General features: G+C 56.4%; 1 protein-coding gene across 7 annotated transcripts in view; it reads right to left on the bottom strand.

The window, feature by feature from the left end:
* The window catches only part of RGS3 (regulator of G protein signaling 3), a 77,407-nt gene that overhangs the window by 11,692 nt on the left and 38,500 nt on the right, over positions 1–27,215 (bottom strand). For 6 of the 7 annotated variants that reach the window (XM_038156157.1, XM_038156159.1, XM_038156158.1 and 3 more), the window contains 2 exons: positions 24,820–24,860; positions 13,387–13,509 (listed from right to left, as the gene is read on the bottom strand). In XM_038156157.1, the coding sequence (XP_038012085.1) occupies positions 13,387–13,509; positions 24,820–24,860 (164 nt within the window). Of the gene's footprint in view, positions 1–5,223; positions 8,341–13,386; positions 13,510–24,819; positions 24,861–27,215 lie in introns of those variants that run through there. The other variant, XM_038156163.1, reaches the window with a different exon arrangement.

The raw sequence follows: 27,215 nt of genomic DNA on the forward strand, positions 1-27,215 counted from the left end.
TGCCAGCCCCTGCCGGGGGTGTATGCCTTTGGGGCCGGTTTTTCCAGGTTTCTTTGCAGCTGGGGAAGACCTGAGCAAGCTCTGTCCTTTCAAAAGGAAAAGCCCAAGGGAAAGAACCTCCAAGGTTTTTTTTGTGAGCAGGGGGAGCCTCTGATGAGCCCTCCCTCGCCAGAGCAGAGGGTCCAATGTGATTTTTGTGTCTAAGCCAAAGGGGCAAAACCAGCCCAGCAGGGAAAAAAATTACCAAAGGAGAGAAAATCCTCTCTTTAGGAAGCAATTCCCTCCTACACAGATCCTGGGGCAGGGACTATTCCACAGGACCACCCTCAGCTAGTAAGTCATCCAGAAAAGAAGTCACTGAATCCCGAGCTGAAATCCAAGCATTTTCACAAACCCAGTGACACCAGAAAGCTGGAGTTAACAAAGACACCCCTGACTTCAGCTTCAAAAAGGGCAGCAGCCCCAGGAGTCAATCCATCCAGCCACACATCCCATTGGGAAGAGGCACCCACAGACTGGACAGAGGTTCCATCCCTGTGGAGGTCCCAGCCTGTGACAGCACCCCTGGGAGAGCTACCCTGCTGCTGGACATGCCTCATCCCCCAGAGCACAGAGGGGATAACCACCCCTGGACATCCCCAGGCAGCTGTGTGCAGATGTTGGGCTGCAGAAGCTGCTGTCACCTCCAGGAAACACCCCAGGGGCTGTGAGCCCCCTGTGCACAGACGGGACAGCACAGGCACCAACCAGCAGCACCTGCCTGAGCTCAGGGGGCAAAGAGCTGGGCAGGGCTCCAGGAAGATACTGGAGTTCAGTGCCACAGCCAGCTGGGCATGAGCCCACACGTGTCCAGCTGTGCCTTGTCCTGGTTTATCACACCCAAAGGGTCCCTGTGTCACCTGTAGCACAGACAGCACCAGCTCTGTCCCATGCAGCCTGGCTCACCCCAGCAGCGATTCAGCATCACCTGAACTCCCCCAGTGAGTCTGAAGACAAAAATTCAGAGACCACGTTGTGCTCGGTCCCTTCATGACATCGCTCTGCTCATGAAACAGCTGGATTTGGTGTCAGGCACAAAGCAAATGCTCCCTCATCCCACCTGGGGGTGAAATTGCACAGTAATTCCTTGTAAGAAGGGAATGTTCCCAGCCCTGCCCTGCCAGGCTGCCATTTGCACCAGAGTGTGCTTCAATGATGCTGCTGATGTTTTATTTGTCTTGCAATCACTGTCATCGTTATCTCATGAAATAATTAGAGGAAAAACCCACACAGCCCTCGAGTCACTCCCCCAACAGTGCCTATCTGCCCAGTCCTTCTGCTCACAGTGCTGGGTGCCTGCATCTGATAAGGTCCTAGAAGGAAATGAACAGGCTCCTTTAAAATGAGAGACATTTGGGGATTAAATTAAATCCTTGCACTAATTCAATCAGAGCCTCTGCTGCTCTTCTCTGGCATGGAGGGGATGAGCAGCAGCCTCACCATGAGCCAGGGTCGGTTCCATCTCGGGCTGAGAGCATCACCAGGGCTGTGAAATCCTGTCTGCACAGGGCTGAGCTCTGCTCAGCATCACCTGGCCTGGGGAGAGGCAGCAATGCCATCACTGCCAGCCCGCAGACCTGCTCCTGGCTGAGGGCACCAGGAACTTCATCAGCACAAAGCCAAGGCCACCTTGCTCCCCAAAGCTGACTTGGGACCTCAAGGATGGGGATGTGACCAGGTTTCACAGGCTCACAGGATAGTTTGGGTTGGAAGGGACCTAAAGCCCATCTTATCCCACCCCTCTGCCATGGGGTTCACTGTCCCAGGCTGCTCCAAGCCCCAGCCAGCCTGGCCTTGGGCACTGCCAGGGATCCAGGGGCAGCCACAGCTGCTCTGGGCAACCTGTGCCAGGGCCTGCCCACCCTCACAGCCAGGAATTCCTTCCAAGTATCCCACCTAACCCTGCCCTCTGTCAGTGGGAAGCCATTCCCTGTGTCCTGTCACTCCACGCCCTTGTCCAAATTCCCTCCCCAGCTCTCTTGGAGCCCGTTTAGGCTCCGAGCTCTCCCTGGAGCCTTTGAGCAGCTTTTCCAGTACCTGAGGGGGGCTGACACCTTCTCACCACTTCATGCGGCCAAGGGCTGCTGGAGGAGGCAGCAATGGAGGCAGTGCTGGCACTGTCTGAAGGAGGTGCTGTCCTTGCACCTCACAGACTGTCCCAAGACATCCCATGCTCTCACTACAGCAGCAGCAGCTCAAGAGCCAGCAGCCAAGATCTGGATTTCTCCATTCCCAATGCCTTGGCCTCACTGCTCTCAGCATCTGGGTGTCCCTGACCTCCAGGTGCAGATTTCCCTTTTTTCACCACCTGCATCCTCCCCTGCACCCAACAAAGTGGTTTTGCCATTCCCACATTTGTGTTTCCCTGTTTCCATCAGGGCAGGTCGAGGGGCTGAGGGGATTTACTCCATCCTCTCTGGAGGATCTCACACTTCACTCTTCCAGTTTCTGTCTCAGGCTGAGAGGCCAAGGAGCATTTCCTGAGAAGGGGAAAAGAAAGCAGAAGCAAGAGCTGCCTCCAAAGCCCAGGATGGCTCTCTGGGGTCATTTTAGGGAAGGAGGATGATAAGTCTGAGACCAGAGCAACAGCAAGAGAGTTCCTGAGAATGATCTCCTCATTGAGCAAATATCAACACACTCCAAAAAAAAGCCAACACTGCCCTGCCTGCTCCAATGTCCTCAAACCTTGCACCTGTTATCCACTCGCTGGGTTCTCTTTGCCATCAAGGATCACTCACTATCCCAAGAATTAGTTTTTTTCAAGTTTTTTAAGTTTTATTGAAACCAAGACAGGGCAGGAGAACTGCAAACCTTCTGCTCCTTGTCTGTACCTTCAGCAGGTTTTTCTGAGCGGCTGCTCACATCCAGGACTGTTCCAGCTCACCAGCAGAGAAAATTTCAACTAGTGCCAGCACAACCTCGACTTCTCCAGCATTTCTTTCAATAATGTGGCCTTGCTGGTGGCCCACAGCTGGGACTTCCAGCTGGGAAAACCCCAGCCATGGAGACAGCACAGCTGAGAGGTGAAGCCTGCCCTGCCCTTGCCCTGGTGCTGCCAGCTCTCCCGCTGCCAGAAGTCCTGGCACACGTGACATTCCCTGGAATCCCCAGGAGGGGAGGTCAGGGTTTTTGTTGTTTTGGTTTTTTTTTTTGAGGCTCTCAGCTTCTCATTTCAAAGCCTCTGCTCCTCTCAGTCATGGAGCCACTGTGGCTCAAGGAATACCTGGCCACAGGGATATTTAATTGAGCTGGCTCCTGATGGGGATGCTCAGGTTTTCTCTTTCTTTTGTGGTGATTCTGAGGAGGAGGAGGCAAAATACAGCTCAGAGAGCTGCCCCGCACCCAGGTACCTCCTCAGCCAAAACCAGGAACTGGGAAAAGCAGGGAAGTCCCTGCAGGCTGTTGGACATGGATGTGAGCAGGAGAGCAAGGGATGTGCTGCTCCAGCTGTGCTCTCACCCAGGAGAATGGACCTCCTGGGACACCTGTGGCTGTCCCCAATCATGGTGGCTCCATCCTCCCTGTGTCCCATGGGGAACCCCTCTGGCTCCTGCTGTCCTTCAAAGACCTTTGTTCTGAGATGCCTCACCTGTCCCCAAAAACACTTAACTCCATGGGAATGGGACCAAGGTTATTTTGGGAGAGATGCAGACAGCAATGGGTTTCCTGTGCTGGAGACAACATCCCACCCCACATCAGCTGGATTGCAGCTGATGCAAAAAAGAGCACCCACATCATCCAGAGAAACATCAATCTTTCCAAAGTATATCTTTCCTAAAGCAGAAGGAAAATATTTTACAATTTGGGTTCTTAGCATGGGACAAACTGTGCCCTGATCCACCAGATTGGAAACTTCTAACTGTGAAAGGCTGTTGAGCTCCGCAGGATTTAAAAGTGACAGCTAAGAACCGAGGAAGCTCACAGCTACAGGGAACAGCATCAAAAGCAGAGCACGGGGCTGAGAGGAAGAAAGCAAAGCCAGAAATGCAAAGCAGAACTACCAAAACTTGAGAAAATCTTCGTGGGAGTCATTGTGAAAGTGCTCACAAGAAGCATTCCCCGAGCTCTGCTCCTCACCCTCTGCGAGGCCGGCCAGAGCCCAGGGCTCGCTGCGCAGCCCTGTTTTCTACCCTCTCCCTGCTTCATTACTGAACAATGAATAATTGATCCCGAGCAATTAGCGTAACAGCAAAAGAAAGCGGCGCGGGTGTCTGAACCAGAACAGCAGGGCCGGCAGTGCCTGGGGCAGGGCAGTGAGGGTGGAGATGCAGATGGGAGATGGGGGGTGATGTTTGTACCGCCCTAAAAACCCGGCCGTGGGCTGCCTCAGAGCCCTGGCAGGAGAAGCCCTCCTCGGGGAGGAAGCACAAATCCCGATCCCCATCCCTGCATGCCCGGCGGGTCGCTGCGCACAGGGCTCTGCCCAGCCCCAGCCCTGCGGCCCCGGAGCCGCTCCCGAAACTCCGCGGGAAGCGGAGCCCACGCCCACCCGAGGGCAGCAGCGCCGTGCCCGGGGAGAGGAGCTGGGCTGCAGGCTCAGCTCGCACCTCAGTGTCAGCACCTGCTCAAGGTGTCAGCCCCAGCCCGGGACCAACCCTCTCCCCGCCGTCACCAGGGGCTCGACACCACCGCAGCCCCGGGCTGCCAGCCCCGACCCGCCGCTGCCCCGGCAGTCCCAGCTCCGGATCCCAGCCCATCCCCTACCCGGTGCCCCCGTCCCCAGCGACACTCCGAGCATGCCACGACTGCAATTCCAGGCTGAACCTGCCGGTTGGTCCCCAGTGCCAGTTCAGAGACGGTATCCAAAATGCTGCAAAACTCCTGGAGCAGAAAATCCACATTGTGGGCACATCGCAATGCTGATCCCACAGCAAGAGCCAGCTGGTGCCGACGGCACAGCCGTGCACAGCCCAAAGTTGAGGGGGAGCCTCAAAACATCCCCACGCTGCAGCTGCCCGTTCGCTCTCCCTGGATGCACCTTACCAACCCTCAAGCCCAGCCTGGTGGCAAATGAGCTGTGCAGGAGCCACAGGTTCCCCAGGAGAGAGCAGGGCAGGGAGCGGAGCCTTGGATCCCGCAGGACATCCGCTCTCCTGACGCCCTGTGCCGCTCCCTCAGCCTGAGCCGGATCCTGCCCAGCCCAGGGTCCGGCCCTCAGCTGCAGCCTTTGCTTGTAAAACCTACCAAACGCGGCCTCTCAGCTGCATCCCCCGGGCCGAGCGAGCGGCACCTCCGCCGGCAGCCCCGGCCCCGCCATGTGCCCGCGGCGGCGCTCGGCTGCTGCTGGCGCAGCGCTCCGGCTCTGCCCTGCCGTTATTAATGTCCGTGTCAAGCGGCGGCTGAAACCGCCCCAGCCTCCCCCAGACGCGGCTCACTCGTGCCCCTCGTGCTATTTATGGCTCTGCCGGCTCTCCCTAGAGGTGCTGTTACCTGCTGACAGCAGCGGACGGCCGCTGTGCCCTGAGGAAGGGCCATGCATCACCTTGCGAGCCGCCGCGCTCCCCTTCTCCTGCCCTGTCCTGCCCCCAGCGACACCGAGCGCAGAGATCCCGGTGCTTCCTGCTTAAAGAAATTCTGCTGCAAGTTCGCTGTTCCTGGAGCTTTTCCCCCAAACTGTTTTCTGTGGCAAAGTGATGGCTTTGGAGTGGGGGATGCTCTGCAATGGGGCGCTCTGCCCTCGGCATCTCAACCTCTGTGAGCAGCTCGACCCTAATGGGCACGGACAGGGAGAATAAACAGGCAGGATGGTGGATGGTGTCCATCCAGGGGACAGCCCACGCGTGACCATCTGCCCCTCCTCTGCTCCTGCACGGCCAGGGCCCTCTCGTGGCACCTCCATGCACACGGGGCTGGGGACCCGACCCCAGGCTGGGCATTTCTCCTGCTGGGATTCCACTTCACTGACCGAGACATGCAAGTGTCCTGATGGTTCCAGAGAGAGAGCACTGTGAGGGGTGTGTGCACAGCCGCTCCCAGACACGTGCTGGTTTTATCTGCCCCACAGCCACCGTTCACTGGCGGGTCCTCGCTGCTGCAGGGACAGTCTGAGCTCAGCTCTCCTCCAGCACGGACCGTGGGCACACACACGTCCCTCTGTTCAGCCAGCTGCAGCCACCTGAATGCTCCTGGGATGGAGCAGGACTGTGCTGCCTCTGCCTCACAGGTAGCCACAGCTTTGCAGTGGCACAAGAAATGTGGAAGCTTCCTGGTCTCACTGGACACAGAGCTGAGCTCAGCTACACGTGGTCACCATGGACAGCAGTGACTTGGCACAGCCACCCCCACAGCTGTACCCAGCTCCCATCCTGCCTGCACTGCTGAAGGGAGCTGGGCCTGGTGGGGTTTGTGCCTGTTCCCTCTCTGAGGCCACCTGGCTGGCTGCAGGTCTGTGGGACACAAGACGTCACCACACTGGGGATAGCTGGATGTTCCTGAGACTTAGAGCACCCCCAGTCCCCGGCCCCTCTCAGTGAGGAATGACCCAGCCACCACCCCAGCTTGCCCACACCCGCTGCTCTGTGCCCACTGGGATGGGGATACAGCTCCAGAGCTGGGCTCCAGCTGCTGCCTGCAGCCTCATCACTGCAGGGCAGGTGCCGGGGGACCTGGAGCTGTGAGATGATGTCTGGGTCATAAATATCCCTGGCAGTAAAAATCCAGAGTGGTGGGAAAGGGGGAGGAAGGAGCAGATCCTGTCACTGCCATTCAGCCCACAGAACCCTTTCCCTTTGGCGCTGCTCAGCAGGGGAGTCTCTGCAGCTCTATGGGCAGAGCTCTGTCCCCTGGGCAGGATGAGGGAGGTGACAACCAGAGCCTGATGCATTCAGCCACTGCACATCACTGGGAAGGACTCATCCCAACACCACTTAGACAGGACCACGAGGTTGGTGCTGGAAGCTGTTCCTGCTGCCAGCAGAGACCACTGGAAGGGAACATCCACCAGGAGGAGAGGACCTGGCAGAGCAGTTCTGCTGTGACTGCCTCCAACAGGGCCATGGCCAGAGCCACACACAGGAGGGAGGAATCCTAAACGGTCCCAAACCCAACACTGGTGGCTCCAAAGCCACACACAGCCCTCCTGCAGTGGTGCTGGCAGGCCCTGCCCTGCTGCTGCATCAGGAAGGTGCTTGTTCAGGGCAGGACACCAAGCCTGGTGGAGGGCCAGGGTGCCACAGGGACAGGATGAAGCTGTGCCTACCAGTCCCACACCACTCTGGGCATCACCACCCAAACCCCCCTGGAATTTTGAATAGATCCTTTGACTCTGCAGAGATATCAGGGTTTGGGTAACTTTTGCACGGGAGTTACTTGAACTTGACTTCAGCGGCTGCCCAGCCACATGCTCACGGTCCCCTGCCATGCTCGGGGGAAGAGAAGGAGCAGCCACCCCAGGCAGGAGGTGTTTGGGCACAGAAGAACAGGGCTCCAGCCTGGCAGACTGCAACAAAGCACTTGCAGCACCTTCATTAAATCACAGCAGAGCTGGCTCAGAGCACTCAGCCGGTGCCTCTGACCACCCTGTGCAAATGATCTCACCCCGCTCAGCCCCCCCGGGCTGCCGGCGCCGCTGCTGCCAGCACTTTCCCTCTTACCAGCCCTTCTGGGGATCGGCCAGGAACAGCCCTTCCAGGGTTTAAAACTGCCTCTGGCCATGATGGAAGCGTTGGCAGCTGCTCCTGCCCGGCTCCCCCCGAGCCTTGCTGCTGGGCGGTGAGGGGGTGCGGGCTCGCCGGGAGAAATCTGCCCGAGAAACGGGAGCCGCTGGGGACAGGGGGGACGGCTCTGCTCTGCTCTGCTCATGGCCAAGGAGCCCAGCCAAGCAAACGAACAAGGCCGGGGGAGCTGTGGCTCTGGGCCGGCCCATCTGCTCCACTCCTCCTGCCCGTGCCTCGGGCGCTGGGAGCCCCAGGGTGCCACCAGGAACGGCACCAAGAGCCCCAGGGCTGGGCAGCGAGGCCAGGAGAGCCGGGGTTCAGTGACCCAGGGCTCAGGGGAAGTGATAAACAGATCAGCACCCCAGCCCAGCATCCCATCCAGCCCCACAGGCACACCCCAGCTCCCTGGGGCCTTGGGACGTGTCCTTGCAATGAAGGCTGGAAGCCAACTGATGTGCAGCTGCTCAGCCTGGAGAAGAGAAGGTTCTTGGGACAACTTAGAGCCCCTTCCAGTGTTTAGTGGGGTTCCAGGAGAGCTGGAGAGGGACTTTGGACAAGGGCCTGAAGTGACAGGACAAAGGGGAATGGCCTTAAGCTGAAGGAAGGCAGGGTTGGGTCAGATATTAGGAAAAAATTCTTTACTACAGAGGTGGGCAGGCCCTGGCACAGGGTGCCCAGAGCAGCTGTGGCTGCCCCTGGATCCCTGGCAGTGTCCAAGGCCAGGCTGGACAGGGCTTGGAGCAGCCTGGGATAGTGGAAGGTGTCCCTGCCATGGCAGACGGGTAGAACTGGGTTGTAAAGATTCCTTCCAACCCAAACACGTCTGTAGTTCCATGACTCTGTTCAAGGAGAGACAGCTTCCTCCAGATTTTTGAGTGGACAGAGCTGCACTGGAGCCTGACTCAGAGAGGAAGGGCATCTCTGGTCCCACAGCCTCACAGATCCATGGAGCCCTTGGCTGTCCTCAGCAATGAGTTTCCCCAGTCCACGGCAAGAGCTGGGCTGTGCTCCCTGGTGTGGAACAGTGGAACAAGACTTTGTTTTGGTTTTGTGACCTGGCTGCACATCCTGCTTTAACCCTCATTGGGGCAGAATCACCCTCAAGGTTTCTCCCCTCTTTGAGCCCCCTGACAGCACAGTTAGGTGCTCGGAGGGTATGGCCAGGTTCAGGTTGGCCCTCCAGGTGCTCCTGTGACGTGCTCAGCCTTGGCCAGCCTCTCGTGTTGGTATGTGGCAGGAATGGCTCTGGTGAAGATCCAGGTTTCCTGCACCCTTGGCCAGATCCTGCCCCACAGCAGCAGATGAACAGAACCCCCTGGAGCAGATGGCACCGGTGGGGCAGCAGGTTCGCAGCCCAAAATGGGAAGACTTTGGCCAGAAACAAAATCAGAAGGTACAAAATCCTCCCCTCCTTCCCCATTGAAGAGCTGATCACACTCTGGCTAAACTGCTGTAAGTGAAGCACCTGCTCAGAGACACAGGGAGGAATGGGGGTGTCCACAGCCTTGTCCCCAAGTGCTTGTCACAGCCACCCCAGAATCTGGTGCTTGACTGTGCAAGGAGGGCCCAGGAGATGCCTCAGTGCAAGGAGAAGGAATTTACTGGGGCAGGAGGGTGTGGGGGGACAGCAGGGTGGGTGCCTGGGGTGCTCAGGATGAGGAAGAGGAGGCAGGGGATAGGACAGGAGAGGGGTGACCCCCACTGAAGTGTCCCCAGCTGCAGGTGCCGGGGGAGCAGGGCTGTCCCCGGAGCCCTCCCGCCCCACCGGCCCTGGTTTCAATCAGCCCTCCATCACACACTGTTTGCTTTTGCTGACAGCTCATTTACTCGCACTTGTCAAGCACGTTGTAAATAAGTGAGAGAAACAGCCCTGCCCTTCCTGAGCAGAGGCACGGCCAGGAAGGGGCCGGCCGGTCCCCCCGGCCGCTCATTCCCAGCACCGGAGCCAGCGCTGCCAGGAGGGGCCGGGTCATCCACGCCTGCTCCCAGCCAGGGTTGGGAAAGCGCTGAGCATCCACCACCTCCCTCGGGAAACAAGGGGAGCACCCGTCCTGGACTCCCAAAGTCCATGCCACCGAGTGTCCGTAATTATTTAGCTTAAGGATAATCTGCATCTTTCAGATACAGCCAGCCATCATCTCCGAGGTAATCTCAGGTCACGGAGCCAGAAGGGAAGAGTAATCAGCCGTTCTGAGTGTGGAAGACACAAAGAAACAAGCAGTGAGAATCAGACGGTGGCAGCAGGTCCGTTACACACAGGGGGTTGTGCTGTGTGTGGAGCTTTTCCCTGGCAGCCAAACCAGCTGGAGCAGCTCCAGCCCCAGTGCCTTGCCCTGCCCCTGCTCTGCAGTTTGCCCTCTCTTCAGTCAGGCTGAATTACCCCAGCTGGTGCAGCAGTGTGGGGGCAGCCCAGCACTGATGGTCAGCACCCGACCAGGGTTAACACAGTTAAAGCACAAAGCTGCTCTTCTGTAATCACATTGCCATGGCTGTGGTTCCTGGCAGCCCCAGCCAGCCTCCGGGCTCCACACAGCCCCAGTGGGGAAGGTTTGCTCCAAGCTGGCTCACCCTGGGGATGTGTTTTACAGGGACTTGCTCAGCACAGTCACAGGGCAGGGGGCAGCATCCCAGAGCTGACCTGGGCACAAGGACGAGAGGGGGAAGGCTCTGCAGGTGGAGAAAATACCCACAGGGCAATTCCTGGGAGGTGCTGCAGCTGCCTGGGTGGGTTTGCGGCTCAGGGAAGTTCAGCCTAGTCTTACAGCGGCAGCAGAGCCCCATTTGCACCACATCTCCTGGACACTGGGGACAGAGAGCTGGACCACAATAACAGCCACGCTGTCCCCAGAGCTCCTCCTGCACTGACTCTGGCAGGAAAAGCCCACTGGGAGCAGGGCTGGACTATCACAGCTGCCACCCTCATGGATGTCTCTTCCTCCATTTCCAGAAGCAGATGCTGCATTTGCTCAAGTCCCCCAGAAACCAGCTTTGCTCCAAAACCAGCTCTAAAAGCAGCAGTGCCCACGCGGCTCCTGCAGGGCTCATCCTCCTGGCCTGACACCACCCTCCCTGGGGACACTGCCAGAGGCACTGCCAGAGGCAGTGACAGCTCTGCAGAGCCTGTCCCTGAGCCACAGGCACCTTCCTCCTGCCCTTAGTGCTGCCCTACCCAGGCAGAGCTCAGAAGGGCCTTGAAAACCAGGAGGTACCACCCCAAAGCCCAAAATCTGTCTGATCTCTGCACAGCTTGAAGGTTGCCACTGGTGGCAGCCATGGAGGCTCCTGAGGAGCTGCTCTGTGCTTGGACACTGTCCCTTTTCTTGGCTCCTGCACACAGCCTGCACATGGCTCAGCTATGCTGGCACTGAGGCTGTGCTGGCCCTTCGTTCCCACCCCACAGTAAAGCCCACATCCCCTTGGCCAGACTGTGGCCACAGCAAAATGAGCTGCCTCTTGCTGAGCTAGAGCAGTTTTGAAGGCTTTGCAAATCAGATTCCTGGCCAGGCTGATATTTCCAGCTTAATTTGTCTGTTCACAGAGCACAGACACTGGGTTTTTTTCCCTAAATAGCCCTGGTATCAAATGACTGGTAAGCCAAGCTAATAGATCAGTTCTCCCTTGCAAGAAGAAGCTGGTTTTCCCAGCTCCTGCCTCCTACTGCTCTGGCATCCCCAGAGAGGTCTGTCCTGACAAACCAGCCTGGACACAGCCCAGGCTGCAGCTCTCCCAGGTCAGGCTCCTGCCCAGCCCTGTGTGCCTGCCCCAAACACCCTCCCCTGTCCCCTCGGGAGCTCCTTCCCCTTATTGCATTTCACACCAGGTTTGCTTTAAAATTGCATCCTGGACACTTTACACTTTGCTGGGATGGCAATGGTGATAAAAACTCAATTTACAGTGCCTGGTAGATGCTGTCACGCTCCTTTTCTCCCTCCTGGCCCCACACCCCACCAGTGGGATTTCCATCAGCTTTGGCAAGCCAAGATAAACCCCCTTTGTCACGACTTTGGAGGGCCCATGATGGCTCTCCACAGCACCCTCTTGGCCACTGAGGCACAGAAAAGCCTTTGAAAGAGATGTGATGTCTTCTGGAGTACTTTTTCACCTGTCCAGTGGCCAGGCTCCTTCCACAGCTCAGGGAGCAGATGCTCCAGGGCTTTGCTCTGAGCACAGCCCCATGCCCTGCCCTGAACAGTCTGGGCTGGGGAGGGCAAACAGCACCATCCCCTGAAAGCTCAAATAGCCCAGAGCTCCTGCCATGATGGAGCCCCACCAAGATGCCCCTTTGTAGGACCTGTTTGAGATACTCAGATTGGAAATGTCCCTGCACAGCTCCACCCTGGATGATCCCCAGCCAGTGGCAGGATCACACGCAGCCCAGCACAGAGCCACGCCAAGGATCAGTGGATTCCAGGAGGGCCCCCGTGCCTGGGCACGGAGCTGTGGCACCTGGATGCCCCACGGGGCAGCAGGAGGTGGCTGAGCATTGTCACCTGTGTGAATCAGCTGCCCGGGGCCGCTCACAGAGTGGGAGGTTGGGTTGGTAACGAGGTTCTCAGGCTTTGAGCGCTGCTGTTGCTATTTTAGTCCGCCTGAAACGTGCAGGAAAAGGAATCCGGAGGCTCTGTCTCCTGCGGAGATGTTTGTGCTGACCCACTTTGGGAGGCTGCAGAGCCGCAGCCGCATCTCCCGGCTCCGGGGCTGGGCAGCGCCGGCCCGGCTGTGCCGCGGCTCCTGGGACGAGCCACCTGCCCTGGGCCAGCAGGGGACAGGCACCCACACGGGAACAGGGACGTGGGGCAGGAGCTGCTCCACCACCCTGCACCAGCCAAGGGAGGGATCCGGGGGTTTTACCCCCAAACTCCCCATCTGCAGCATTTAAAGCTCCTAAAACACCCAGCACAGGGGTTTCTCTTGTCCCAGAGCAGTGTCACTGTCCAGCAATCCAAACCTAGCCCCTGGGACACAACATGACCCTGCAGAGACTGCCACTGTCCCAGACAGCTCCGTGGGGCAGCCCCAGCCCCAGAGGAGGTGGGTGAGGGTGTTCACTACACCCAGAGAGGGCAGGCAGAGCCTCAGAGCCCTGCACGCACACATTTCTCTGCCAGAGCTGCTGAGACAGCGCTCCCGGGCCAGGCTGGAGCTCTTCAGTGTGGGAAAAGTGCTGGGGCTGCCTCACTGGGCATGAAAAACAGCACTCCCCAAATGAGCCCTTTGTGCTTTGAGGACATCTGTGGGGTCAGAATCAAACACCTGAGCCCACCCAAGTGCACAGAAGGGACAAATCTCTGCCCCACTACTCCCATCACCTCAGCCTTTTCATCAGCACCCAGAGATCACAGCTTGAACCTCTCCCTCTGCTTTCCCTCCTGCCCCAGAGGCGAGCTCTCAGAGCAGGCTGGCCACGGGGTTGTGGAGCCTCAGCTGTCCAAATATCCAAATACAGATGCTGGGAGGTGTCAGCCCAGCCTGCCTCAGCTCCAGCCAGCAGATGCAAATACAGCCACTGTTCCCCAGGCAGGGCAGAAAGCTGCAGACACAGCAGTGCCTGAACACGAACTCACTGCTCACCTGGCAAACAAACAGCCTCCTGCACAGCCCTCCTGGCAGGAGCATCCCTGAGCAAAGCCCCCCACAGGCAGAGCCTGCCGTGCTCCAGGCAGGCATTCCCAGCTCCGTGTGGGTCTCTTACCTTGCTCTCTGTAGGAGCCACTGCCGGATGTTGCTGCTTGGTGATGTTCTCAGCCAGACACCAGCAGATCCTCTTCTTCTGCTCCTGGGAGTAAGCCTCCAAACTTAATAAGCACTCCGACTTCTGACGTAAAGGAAACACAGGCAGGGAGAAGGTCATTAGCTGTGTGTCACAGGCCCTGCCGGGTTTGCAAACTCCTCGGTCCCCACACACCACAGCAGATGAGGGGAGAGCTCTCACTCCTGTCCTGCACCCTGGGCACAGGAGAGGCAAAGAAACTGGAGATCAGCTCCCTCCAGAGACAGGGAGAGTGGTGCAGGGGAGCTGACTGTGCTTCCATGAGCAGGAGTGGAGCAGCACGGGCAGTCCTGCACCCTGTGCCACTGCAGTGGAAACCGAGGGTGGAAATTGCTCTTTGCCATATGCAAACATTAATGAGGCACCAGAGCATGAACTGGTGAGAACGAAAGCCTTTGGGCTGGGTGGGGCTGGGAGGAAGAGCTGAGGGAAGCTCCAGAGCAGCCTCGCTGTCCTGCTCCTCACTGAACCCCAGGATGAATTTGGGGATAAACTCCAGAGCAGCCTCGCTGTCCTGCTCCTCACTGAACCCCAGGATGAATTTGGTGATGAAGCTCCAGCTCTGGTCACACACTGTCTGTTAGCAACATGCAGCAAGGAAGGAATTAAGAGAAATGATGAGAAGTCATCCCAGCTGAGCCCACCTCCTCTTGTGCCCTTCCCTGCACACACCTTTTGTTGCTCTTGGACAGGTTTTCTTTGGGCCAAATCTCACTCACTTAAGGAACTTTCTGACCAAGTCACCTCAGCAGCTGTCTCCCAGCCCTTCAACTGCTTATCTCTCATGCTAAAATTTAAGCATTATAACATCTGCTGCCTGCTGGGATCTTGCACGTTTCTCTTTATAAAGGGTCAGAAATGCCCAAGGTTGGATCATCTCCTTAAGTGGCCAGAGGGGAAGAGAAAAAAAAAAAAAAAAAGCACAACTTTAGGACAGACTGCAAAGAAAAGAAAAAGAGTCGTTCACTAAGGGCCATAAAAAAGAGCTTTTCTTTCCCCCTAGAATTTCCTTCCAGAAGGGCAGGTCCCCAGTAGCTGGTTTTTCCCAGAAAGGTCAGAGAGAACCTGCAGCTTTGTGACTCCAGAGACATAACACAGCCAGAAGGGGAAATGCTCTTTAGTCACACCATTTAAAACACTGTTTGCATTGGATAGGAATTCATTCATGTTTCATCCAAAATCCCCTAAAGTGGTAAATAAACCAAGCTCCCACATCACCTCCTGGGAAAGAGGGCTCTGGCTCAGTCCTTTGCCCCTACGAGGAGACTTCATGAAGGAGAAAGTTTGAGCTTTCTTATGCCTGGACATCCCCACACTTATTCCTACAGGCTTTAACACTGAAAATTCCTCCTCAGGCTTCCTGAGCCCAATCAGAATGAGCAGAGGCTTGGGATTCAGGGACAGGAAGTGGTGGGGCTTCCCCTTGCCCCCAGATCCTGGGTAGCAGTGATGCTCAGAGCATCCCTGGAGTGTCATAGAGAGTTTTTCCCATCCTGGATGTCCCATCTCTCCCAGTCCCACACCAGCAGGTCACCAGGCTGCACCACTGTGACACCCACTCAGCCCTAGGAAGTCATCCCCACTTTCAGAGGGGAGGATGGGCACCCTTTGCTGGGATGGAATCCAGGCTGGCATTTCCCTGCCACACTTGTGGTCAGAAGAGAACAAAGCAGGAACTCAGCAGAGCCCCAAAGCCATGGGGCAGCTGTGAGGAGCCCACCCCGATGCTGTAAGTGCTGCACACTCCCAGCCCTGCCAAGCTCCTGTGGTTCCCCTGGAGCAAAGCTCAAAGCAGTTACAAGGACATCTCTGTCCCCTCGCTATGACAGACACAGAGCTCACCTAGCCCTGCCCTGAGCCCCTCCCTGATTCAATTACAGCCCATCTCTTTGATTGAATTTAGCACGCAGCGATGCTCAGCTCCTGCTGGCTGCTGAGAGCAAAGTGCCCCTCTGCTCCCCCTCAGCTGCTGCAGGCTCCCTGACCTCAGCCACCCAGGAATGTCACAGCCAGGAGAGCAGATTTCCCTCTGCTCCAGAACTCAGGGAAAGGCAACCTGCCCAAAGTGTGTGCTGGGTATTGTGGGCAAGGCTGAGGGGAGACATGAACAGCCAAAATTGCATTTATCCAATGTGTACATGTTTTATTATCACCACAGTGACATTTAACCTCTCCAATGTGCATTTCCCAAGGAAAGAGCTCTGGTTTTCCCTCTTCCATGAACCTGCTCTCCCAAAAACTTTCACCTGGACTAGGGAAAGCCCAACCTGCAGGGGCTGAGCACCCACAGCTGCCTCCAAACCCAGGCAAAGCCCTTTGGGATGCAGCCAGGTGAAGGGTTGGGTGTTATTTAGGACAAAACTCGTGGCACGTGTCCCTGGAGCCTGGTCCATGCTGGGCACCGAGCTGCCCACCCAGGGGAGGCTGGGGGGGAGTCAGGGAGCTGTGCCTGCACACGCTGCCCCTGAGCTGGGAACAGCCTCCCCGGGATTGTTTTCCTTCAGGGAGGCTGCTGCTGGCCTGCCAATATTTACAGAGAGAAAACAGGGTTTAATCTCACAGGGCTGGGAAAGGAGGATGCAGATGGCGTGAAGGGGGTGTTTGCCACCAGATAAAGGCAGCGACTGAAGTGGCTGCCAGTGGCTTTCTGCCTGCCTTCCCCCAGTGACAAACATGTTATTGCAGGTGCTGTGTGCTGGGCTCAGGAGCCACTGCTGAGTCCAGGGCAGTCCCAGCACCAGGCCCCCCACGCTGCCCAAGGGAGAGCAGGAGAACACAGCAGGTACTGCAGAGAATGGCCCAAGCCAGGAGCACCAGCCCCAAACAGGCCCTGCTACAGCCAAGGATGATCTGCAGGAGAAGTTCCTCCTGGTCCAGGGGAACAGCTCCCCCGGGCTGGGACCCAACCCCACAGCAGCCAGGGGAGAGGTCTGGCCATGCAGAGCTCCTGCCTACCCCAGCAGACACCACACAAGGAGGGGCTGTGGACTCTGTAGCCAATAAACCATGAGAGGAGCCCCCAGAGATTGGCAGCATCACAGGAGGAGCCCCCAGACCCCACAAACTGAGCTCTCTTACTGCAGACCCCTCTGTGCAAGGCCCCCTGGGGCTCTGTGTGATACTGCAAAGCTGAGAAACCGCAGGAATGAGGAGCCAGACTCAGTCTGACACTTCTGGTGCCCTGAGCTCAGTGCCCAGCAGAGCCCAGGGCTGTTCTCTCACCGCTGTGTGTGAGAGCCACATTCCCAGGGTGGGAGGGAGGGGTCATGTCACAGAATCACAGACTGGTTTGAGCTGCAAAGGATCCTAAAGCCCATCCAGTGCCACTCCTGCCGTGGCAGGGACTCCTCCCACTGTCCCAGGTGGCTCCAAGCCCTGTCCAGCCTGGCTTGGGACACTTCCAGGGATCCAGAGGCAGCCACAGCTGCTCTGGGCAATCTCCTCCCACAGATGCAGGGATGCACCTCTGCTCCTTCCCTGGGCTCCTCTCCCCAGGGTTGGTGGCAGGGTGGTTTGGGGACAGGCTCCCAGCCCAGCCCTGTCAGCCCCTGGCCTCCAACACTCCGGGTGTTGGGCCGTGGCCAAAGGCAGCAGAGATCCCAGAGGGGAAGTACCTCGGAAACTGCTCCAGACTACAATGGCTCCAAATCACAGAGCAAACCTTCCCAGGGAGAAACAGGCAGCCCTGGGAATATCCTGTGCACAAAACATGGGCACTGCTGCCTGCTGACTTCATGCACTACCAACCAAGGGCTGCTGAGAAAGTTCTGTTTGCTCCGTGCTGGGGGAGTGGGGGGGACCAGGGCTCTTCCTGTGGGTTTTGGACTGCTGGGCACACTGGTGATACCCATAAAACAAACCCTAGCACTAACAGCAGGGGCCCTGCTAGAGCTGGGATGCCCAAAAGGTGCCAAGGGTGCTGCAGGAGAGGATGTGCATGGAGATAACACTGGCAGGACACAGCAATCTCTGCGTGGCTCTGCTGTGGGTCTTTGGTTTTGGGAGCACTGATGATGGCACGGCCTGGGGGATGCCCAGAGGGTGTGGATGCCACATCCCTGAAGTGTTCAAGGCCAGGCTGGACAGGACCCTGAACAAGCTGATCCAGGGAGTGGCATCCTGGCCATGGCAGGGCTGGAACAAGATGAGCTCTAAGGTCCCTTCCAACCCAAACCATTCTGTTATTCTGTGGTTCTCTGTTAAACCTCCAGAAGGAAAATCAGCCTGAAGAACCTTTTCCACCCCCTGTGGAGCAGCCAGTGAGGACACAGGGCTGTTTTCCCCGGCCAGGCAGTTGTCTTTAAGTGGCTCACCGGGTAAAAGCCTTCCCAGGAATCCCTGAGAGGAGCCAGGCACAGAGCTCCTGCTGCAAACACCGTTCTGGCAAACAGAGAGCAGGGCCAGCACCTTCCTGCTCTGCAGACATCCTTTTCTCTCAGGGAAGAGAACAACAGCTCAGAGCTGAGTGGCCCCAGCAGCACCAAGCTCACCCACCCAGTGCCAGCACAGCCCCAGAGCTTTCCATGCCTCTTCCCTGGCACAGCCCCATGGGCAGAGAGCTCCAGCCTGTGCAAACAGCCCCAGAGCCCTCCAAAATCCTCACCCCTTGCTGCCTGGGCCTTTTAAAAATCTCTCTAGCACTGTAACTGCACCATATCAACTCTTCTTTTTGCCAACATCCTGGAAATGTGACCCCAAAATTAAAGTTGGGGGGAAAAACTCATGTTTTTGGGTTATCTCAACACTCAGGTTCAGGTTGAGCTGTGTAAAGATGCACGAAACCAGGAGAGCAGAGTGTCCCTGTTTGTCTGCTCCTCCAGCTGGGTCACGAGCACTGCCTGCTCTCCTGAAGAGCTCTGAGCTGGGAGCTGGCAGTGCCCAGGAGCTGCCCTGTGCCCAGGCTCTTGGTCATGCCAGCCTGGGCCTTCTGGCACTGGTGTCACCCAACATCTGACCCAGGGAAAGCCCCGGGCTGAGGAGGTGAAGCCCAGGGTCTGTCTGCACAGAGCAGCAGCCTGGCCACCAGCTCCAGAGCCACTGCCACGGGTGTTCCAGCTCCAGGGACATCCCAGGAGACAGCCTGGGCCAGGGGGACATTGCCACTGCAGCTGCAACTTGGGGCTGCCATGGGGATGCTGGGTTGGGCAGTTCTGGAGAGCCTCAGCATCTGGGGCAATCTGCACATGGGTTCATGTCACAGCATCCTCCAGAGGGGCTTCTCCAAAGGCTGGCATTGCTCTAACGTTGTCTCCCTGCAGCTGCAGCTTGGACTGCTCAGCACCACCCAGAGAAATGCAGGGGCTGGGACCTGATGGCCTTTGGAGAGGGGAAAATGGAAAGGTCAGTTCAGGAAAGAGTTAAGTTGCTGCTGTGAGTGTGACCTGGCAGAGGGATTCAGTGTCCAGCTCTCAAGGGTGACTCAAGGCTTGGGGAACCTCTCCAGCATCCCAGAAATGAGCCATGGAGACAACAAAGGAAATGTCAGAGAGCAGGAAAGGATTTTTCATTGGGTAACATCTCCTGGCCACCAGCAGCAGAATGGCTGGAGCACAGGGAGTCCCCCTTCCCCTGAACAGGACTGGGAGCAGAGGTGCACAGTTCTCTTCTCTCAGAATATTCATGTCACAAAACTGGTGAGAGCAAGGAGTCTCCAGGCTGTCTCTACCCCAAGTCCTGGGACTGATCCCAGCCACTGCAGCCTTGCCTGCAGTGCCTCCCCCCCACAGCCCAGGGGATCCTTCCACTGTGCAGCACAAGCCCATCAGACAAATTACAGCCACAAACCTGACAAGCACCATCTCTTGTCCTATTGTGAATGAGAGGAAATTGAGATACAATTCCAGCAGAGCACACAGCCCATTTCCCAGACAAAGGCTCATCTGCACTCCCTTCTCACTAAACAAATTCCCCTCAGCTGTTCACTTGGGCACTCGGTTTGATGTCACCCCCCTGCCCAGCCCTTTTGCCCTCTTCCCTATCACCAAACCATCTGCCCAAATGCCCTCTAGGTCTGCCAAGACAGTGCCCAAAAGGCTCCTTGCAAACTCTGCTGATGACGTGTCCAGAACAGCCAACTCCAAAATTACCCAGGTGTATAAAATCTGCCATGTCCCTGAGACTTGTCCTCTGTGCCATCAGTAAATTGCTTTTCCCAGCATTCAGATTTGTTGTTTGGAGACAGAACTTGGGCTCTCCCTGGCTCCTCCCTTTGGGACAATGCCACATCCCAAAGGGCACTCAGTGAACAGCGCTGACTCCCAGCAGGAGCAGAGAACACTTTGGGAAATGAATGCTGCTGAGGAATAAGCTGGGCCGTGGATGGAGTGAGGCACATTACACAGGCTACAGCACTGCTGTGATCCATTTGTCCAGAGCATTCCCTTGGCAGCAGCTGAGGGTGGGAACAGGAACAGGAACAGGAACAGGACCCTCTGGTGCAGGGATGTGTCCACACTGAGCCAGGCTGCCCAGAGCAGCTGTGGCTGCCCCATCCCTGCAAGTGTCCAAGGCCCTGTCTAGTCAGTGCCATCCCTGGCCATGGCAAGGGTGGGACAAGATGATCTTTAAAGTTCCTCCCAACCCAAACCGGTCCGAGATTCTCTGATGGGGCAAGGTGGGGGACAGTGGCATTTCTCTGGCACTTGTCCCGAGGCTCTCCCATGCAGGATGAGCATGTCCAAGGCAAAGCCAGCTCAGGCACAGATTCATAGCATCAATTTGCTCAGCTCTGGATGAGTGCTCACCACAGCAGCACAAGGAGTTGCTACTGGAAGGATTTTCTGTTTCCCAAGACAAACCTGTGTCTGCAGATGAAAATTTCCAGAGGGAAAAAAAAAAAGATCAAATTTGCCAGTGCATTTCAAAGGAAAAACTTACTGAGCTGTTTGGTTTTAAGTCGATTTGGTCTGAATATGTTGGGTTGGAATCAAACACTTGTAACAATGCATTAAACCCCTGACCTGCAGTTTCCTCTCAGCAGGATATTTCCGGAGCAGGGAAGGGTGTGAATACAGCCCTGGAGCACACTCACAGCTCCCACAGCTCCCTGTGAGGCTGCCCATTCCCAGCAGGCAGCAAACATTCCCTTCTGACAGCCTGTACACATCCCATGAGGTATGTGTGTCCAGCAGGGAATGGGAAATGGGGAAAATGCAGACAAACTCCCAGACCCCCAATCCTGCAGGGTGCAGAAATGTGGGTCCACACTGAATCCCAGAATCCCAGACTGGTTTGGGTTGGAAGGGAACCTTAAAGCTCACCCCATCCCTGCCCCTGCCATGGCAGGGACACCTTCCACCTGTCCCAGGTTGCTCCAAGCCCCATCCAACACTTGGACACTGCCAGGGATCCAGGGGCAGCCACAGCTTCTCTGGGCACCCCGTGCCAGTTCCACCTATTGCAGTGCTCAAATCAGCCAGAGGCTGTCACAGGCAGGGGCTGTTCAACTTCAAACTGTGTCTTTTGGATTTGAAATCCTGAAAGGAAAGATGGCCAGGCCAGGTCTCAATGCACTGCCAGGAGTTTTTAACATATCAGCTGTCAAATAGAAAAATTCGAGGAGGTGTAATGGCCATAAACTGAAACACAAGGAGTTCCACCCAACACGAGGAAGAACATTTCTCCATGAGTGTGGCAGATCTCTGGAAGAGCTGCCCAGGGAGGGTGTGGAGTGTCCCTCTCTGGAGACACCTGGACACATTCCTGTGACACCTGCTCCAGGTGAGCCTGCCTTGGCTGTTCTGGGACTCTGTGATCCCAGGTACCCACTCAGGCATTCCAGAGATCAAAAGGTACCATCTTCACCTCCAAAATCCTGGCTCGTGTCTGTGCTGGGAATATCACAGCCACCAGAAGGAACAAAACCCCCAACGGAGGCAGCTCAGTGCAGAACTTCCCTCTGCTTTCACATTCTTTCCAATTCCATTCTACATTCAGCCTTTCCAGGATGCCAAGTGCCCCTCCAGAACTGGGTCCATCTGCACTCAGGATCTCCAAACCCTGCAATTCACACCTTGCAGAGGCTGTAAAACAAACACCCTTGCTGCTGGAACCCACACCAGCTCTGCAGCTCCTGCTAGTTCTGCCTGCAAATAACCAGACTGCCCAGGGTTTAAACTCTGTGCAGTGATTTATTACACACAATTACACAGGATGACCAGCAGTAGCTTTTTTGTGACACTTCCTGAAGGTTGGAATTTTCTCTCTTGTTTATAATAAATTAAGCAACTCACAGGTATTAGAACATACTTTCGTTTTGTAATGTGTCAGATCCAAATGCAAATCTGTGACCTTATGGGTCAGAACATTACTCAGAAACCCTCAAGATAAGCAATAGCAGGAGGCTGCAGCTCAAGGCTTCAGCAGAGCTCTTCCTGCAGCAAAGGCAGTGGCAGCCGGGCCCCGTGGGCTCCTCTCAGCTCTCAGCAGCACTAAACACATTAGTGCTCATTGCAGATGATTTGTGGGCAAGAAACAGCAGCTCAAGAGCTTCCTCCGACCTCCCAGCCCGTCAGAGCAGCACAATGGATGTGTCTGCCCAGCGACAGCAGCCCAGCTGAGAGTGGCCACAAACCCTCCTGAGCCACCAGCAGTGCCTGGGGACACCAGCAGCGAGGGCAGAGCCAGGAGAGGGCTTTGGGCACACAGAGCTGCTGCCAGGCCAGGGATGGAGCAAGTCACGATGGGGAGAGATCCCTCAGGGTGACATGGGGCCAAAAAGCCATGGCAGCTCACACATCCTGCCCTTATCCATCCTCATCCCTTCCAGCTGCCACCAGCAGTCACGAGCTGGGCAGCCAGGCAGTCCTGATCCCCCTTCAGCCCAATTCCCAGGAACCTGAACATGTCCCCAGGGCACAGCCAGCCCCTCTCCAGGGGAATTCCTGTCCCCAGGGCACAGCCAGCCCCTCGCCAGGGGAATCCATGTCCCCAGCCCCTCAGGGGAACCCATCCTTGCAGAGGGCTGTTCTCATAGTCAGGAAGGAGGCTGAGCTTTTCACCAGAGAAAAAGAAGGTGCCACAAGCAGAGTGTGGCACCCACTGGGCACCAGGTCTGTCATGTGAGCGGGAGAGCTGCACTGGGATGGCCCAGGGACTCTCCCCAGACCCGTGTGTGCTGCAAGTGTCACTTCCCAGTGCACAGCCCCAGCCTTCACCTGAGAGCAGGCCCACTGCAAAAATCACCTTATCACATAAACCCACTCTTCCACCAGGCCACAGAGGCATCCAAAGCCTCCCCAGTGCCCCTCTGCAGTGTTTCTGTGAGGGCCAGCCTGCAGGGACACCTCTGAGGGGACCATCCCCTCCCAGCCTCCTGGTGACACCCCCACAAGCCTGTAAGCAAAGATTTGCTCCCAAAATGTGAATGCAAAGAAGAAAAGAAAGACAACCTGAAGGAAATGCTCTTCTTGGCTTCCCTGCAGGAATCAGATGCTGGAATGCTCCCAGGCTGGCTCCCAGAACATCCCACCCTTTCAGAAGAGCTCATCTCTCCACCTGGGGCCAAGGGCACAACCCCTGTGCTGCACATCTGGGAGGTTTCTGCTCTCCTGCTCCATCCCCAGCCCCTGCAGCCCTGTCACCCGCTCCACGTGGCTCCTGGGGAGGTGACCTGTTGGTCACTGTTTCCCAGAAGAGAAGTCTGAGGGAAGTCTGCTGGGAGAGCCCCATCCTGCCCTGGCTCACTGCTGACTCACAGACACATCTCCCACTCTGTTCCCCTTTCAAACCCCAATTTCCCACTGCTGGAGATGGCACCTACAGCTGGCAGGTTACTGTCCCCTTCACCTTGGAGCCAGCTGGTCCCTCTGGCTCAGGACAGACCAGCAGCCTTGGGGCTGGGAGGGAAGGGTGGCACAGGGCACATCCTGCTTGGCAAGGTGCTGTCCCCGAACCAGGGCTGCCCCAGTGTCACCTCAAAGCCTGGGCTGGCCACTGGAGTGATCACCCACCCCTGGGGTCTAGCATGTGGCAGAGCTGCTGGTTACCATGGGCTGGGAAGCTCCAGTCCCCTTGGGACCTGCCCCAAAACACCCCAGGAGGAACAGCCAGGGTTTGCAGAGACCCACAGCGTGGCCAGTCCAGAACTGCTGAAGTCTGTGGGGGAACAGGAGGTGGGAAAGCAAAAATCTCACATTTTCTATCCAACTGCTCCACTCCAGCCACAGCAGATGCCAGGGATCTCCATCACAAGAGCTCTCACGGCCAATTAGGCCCCCCAGAAGAAAGCCCAGCACTTCATTACAGCCTGACAAAGACACCTCTTTGCCTCTCAAGATCTCATGAAACACAGCCAGCTCTGTTTTGGTCACTTCTACTTAGGGACACTAAGCTTCTAAACCAAATATCAGGCTCTGAGTGCATTTTTCCAAGTACTTGAGAAAATGCTGGAGAGCCTCATCCAAAACACCCAGCACAGCCTGGCTGAGTCACAGCCCAGCTGTCACCAGCCCAGGGTGACATTGCCCTGGGACACGCACTGAGCAAACCCAGGGGAGGCTCAGCTCCTGCCCAGCCACAGAGCACAGAGGAGACAAGGAAGGAGCAGGAGGGAAGGAACAAGAGAGGAGTGCAGGATTCTGCAGTGAGTCGTGCCCTGGCCCAGCTCCAGCCACTCAAGGTGAACAACTTCCACGCTGAGCATTTGCACCCAGCTTTCACAATGGCTCATTATTCCACAGTGCTGCTGAGCAGTGTTTGCCTTTCTCCTCTGTGCCCTGGGGAGCTTTCCCAGACCCACCTTTCCACCTCAGAAAGTACAAGGCCTTGAAAGCAGGAACACAGCAAAGTCACTGCAAAAGCAAAAACCCACGGCCTTCAATGGTTAGGGAGGTCCAGTGTGAAATAATTTTGCAGAGTCCTTGACTTGACAAAAGAGACTGTGCCAAAGTCTGGGTGACTCCAAACCTGCTTAGAGCACTCAGCTACATGTGGGTTTACAGCTATGATTCTGCTTTCAGACTGAGCTTCCTTATTTTATTTGAAGGCTCCATATCTAGATGTTTGAAGACAAGAAAAGCAAGATGGCTAAAAATAATGACAAAACATTTGGCAAAGAAATCTGCCCCCAGGGGTAAGAATCCTAAGAGAAAACAAAAGTGAGATGTCTCAAGGAAGATCCACAGGGAGAAGGGGAAAAGAAACCTGTCCTAGTGCTGCCCAAGCTCCTTTTAGCAGCTTCTTATTCACATATTCTACAGCCATTACATTTCTTTTCCAGGCTTCTGGCAAATTCATTTAAAGGGAAGTTAAAATCAATTTTTTTTCAGTGCTCCTTGCCCCAGAAGAAAGGATCAGAGCTGTCAGTACCTGCCCAGCTCTCACTGGAAAGTTAAAATGGAAATCAGCACCACTCACCTCTGCCAGGTAAAGGATGCAGAACTTGCGATCTTCTGAACCTGCAGAGGAGAAAAACCAGGATCAGAGTGAAGCTGCAGCTGCATTTCTGCAAGTGGAGCCACTGGCAGAGGAACTGGCTGAGAGACGGCACTGAATGAATGTTTGTTGTTGTCCCCAGTACCAGGCTGTGACCCGGGTGATGTATGTGGCATCTGCCAGGGCCGGGCACGGCGGGACCCTGCAGGGACTCACTGCCCTGGCAGGGATCCTGCTGGGGGCTTCTCCTTTGGAAAAGGGTTTGCTTCATTCAGAGGCCACGTGCAGGCTCTGCTGCCCAACCTGCCTTGGCACATGCAGCCTGTGGGAGCATCCCAGGGGCTGCACAGGTCCTGCAGCACCCACACAGCCATCCTGGAATCGGGGATGGGTCTCTTCATCTTATCCCTGGGGACGCTTTGCTCCCAGGAGGGCTGACAGAGAAACTCCTGTTCCTGCATCTCATTCCCAGCTTCTTGCCCCAAGTCCTGGCTGGTCCTGGTGGTCCTGCTCTCTGTCCCAGCCTCCACCAGTGCCAGCAGCTGGGGCACTGCCTCTGCAACGGGATGGAGCCAAATCCCAGAGCAATGGGAAGCAGCAGGCATGGGGCAGGGGGAAGAGCTCATCCTGCTCTTTTGGGCTGAGGACAGACTGCCCTCCTCTGGGGGAGACCCAGCCAAGGAACTTGCACTTCCACAGCTTTGTGAAAGGAGATGGTGCTAGGGACAGCACAATGACCAACTCTGCCATCTACCTCCTGCTAAATCATGGAGCAGCCCAGAAATGCTCCTCAGCTTGCTGCCAGACATCCCAGGAGATGTCTCAGACTCCAAGTGCTGCACCAGGCTGGTCCCTGCAGGTCCAGCCTTCCCTGCACCCAACCAAAACGCGTTCCAGAAGATTTGCCCTGGCCCTGGTGTGTCCCCAGCCTCGAGGGAAGCCAGCTCCAGGCATACACCAGCCTCACAGGAGGACATGGAACTGCCCCAGGACAGGGTCATCTCAGCTCTGGAGCAGGACAGCCCAGCACTGGAGCAGGACATCCCATCTCCAGGAGCTGGCTGGCTCCTTCACAGCAGCTCTGCCCTTGGCAGCACCGTGGGGCTGCTGCTTCCCTAACCCTCCTAATGACATTATCTGTGCCAGGAGCTCAGGGCTGCAGCCTGGGCACGGCTGCAGATCCCACTGCAAGTGGTTTCAGCACAAGCTCTGCTTCATTTCAGCAGCCTGAGCTGCTGGATGGGAACAGGCTCTGCACAGGGCTGGAAACACCCTGTTCCCTGGAGGAAAACAATTCTCCTGCTGCAGGCAGCAGCCCAAATGTCCAGATAAGAGCTGTGACCCACTGAGGGACTCAGGTGCCTCTTGAGTCACTCCCTGGGCCACGTGAAACCCATGAAGAAGTGGCTGGGAGCCCTTTGCTGGGTGTCTATTCCAGCTGCCCTTTGTGGGGTCACAGCTCCACTGCCAGCCTCAGTTTTAATGCATTTTGCAGGATATGGGCTGGAAAATCCCTACAGGGACACCAGGACACTGTGTGACAGTGGCTGCTGGAGCCCAGCACCACTGGGAGTGCTGCTGTGGCCCTGTCAGGTGAGGAGCCCCAGTGTGTTCCCAAAACCTTCCCTGTGCTCCCCCAGGCGAGCTGAAGGAATTCCAGGGCTGCCCCTCCAAATCACCATTCTCAGGAGGGGAGGGATGCTGGACCCTGGCAGCAGGAGCAGGATGGGCCTGGCTGGGAGCCCATCCCTCACCTCTGCACACAGAGAAACATCCACTGCTCCCCATGGCAGTGTCTGAGTGCTCCCAGCCCCTCTCCCATCAATCCCAGCAGGACCATCAGGCAGCATTTTCCTCGTGGAGCCCATTGGAGCCCCTCACCCATCTCTTCCCGTCAGAAAAAGCAGAGTTTGGAAGCAGGATCTGCGCCTGCTGCTGGCACACCATGAGCCCACCACCACCTCCTGCTGCTCCTGAGCTGGGCCCTGCTCTTCCCTGCTCCAGGACCTCTCCAGGCTGACTGGCAGAGCAGGTCACAGAGGCCCAGCACATCCCAGCCGTGTTTCCTCAGGAGCTCTAACCAGGTTTTCCCTGATGATGTTGTTATAGACACATATTATAATATTGGCTTTTCACAAATATTAAAATGGATTTTATATAGGGAGTGTTAAAGTAACTTTGTTATAAAGATACAGTTTTTATTTCTGTTGTTAATTAAGCTTAGACATAGTAGTGAAATAGCTATACTTATATTAAAATGCCTACTTAGATAACATCCAATGAACATATGAAGAAGACACCTACTATAGATATGCCAACTATCAGCCCTCACCATCTGAAGATAGTGTGGACCAAGGCCCAAAAACTAGAAGTAATAA

The sequence above is a fragment of the Motacilla alba genome, chromosome 17, assembly GCF_015832195.1.
Source record: "Motacilla alba alba isolate MOTALB_02 chromosome 17, Motacilla_alba_V1.0_pri, whole genome shotgun sequence".
NCBI classification, from domain to species: Eukaryota; Metazoa; Chordata; class Aves; order Passeriformes; family Motacillidae; genus Motacilla; species Motacilla alba.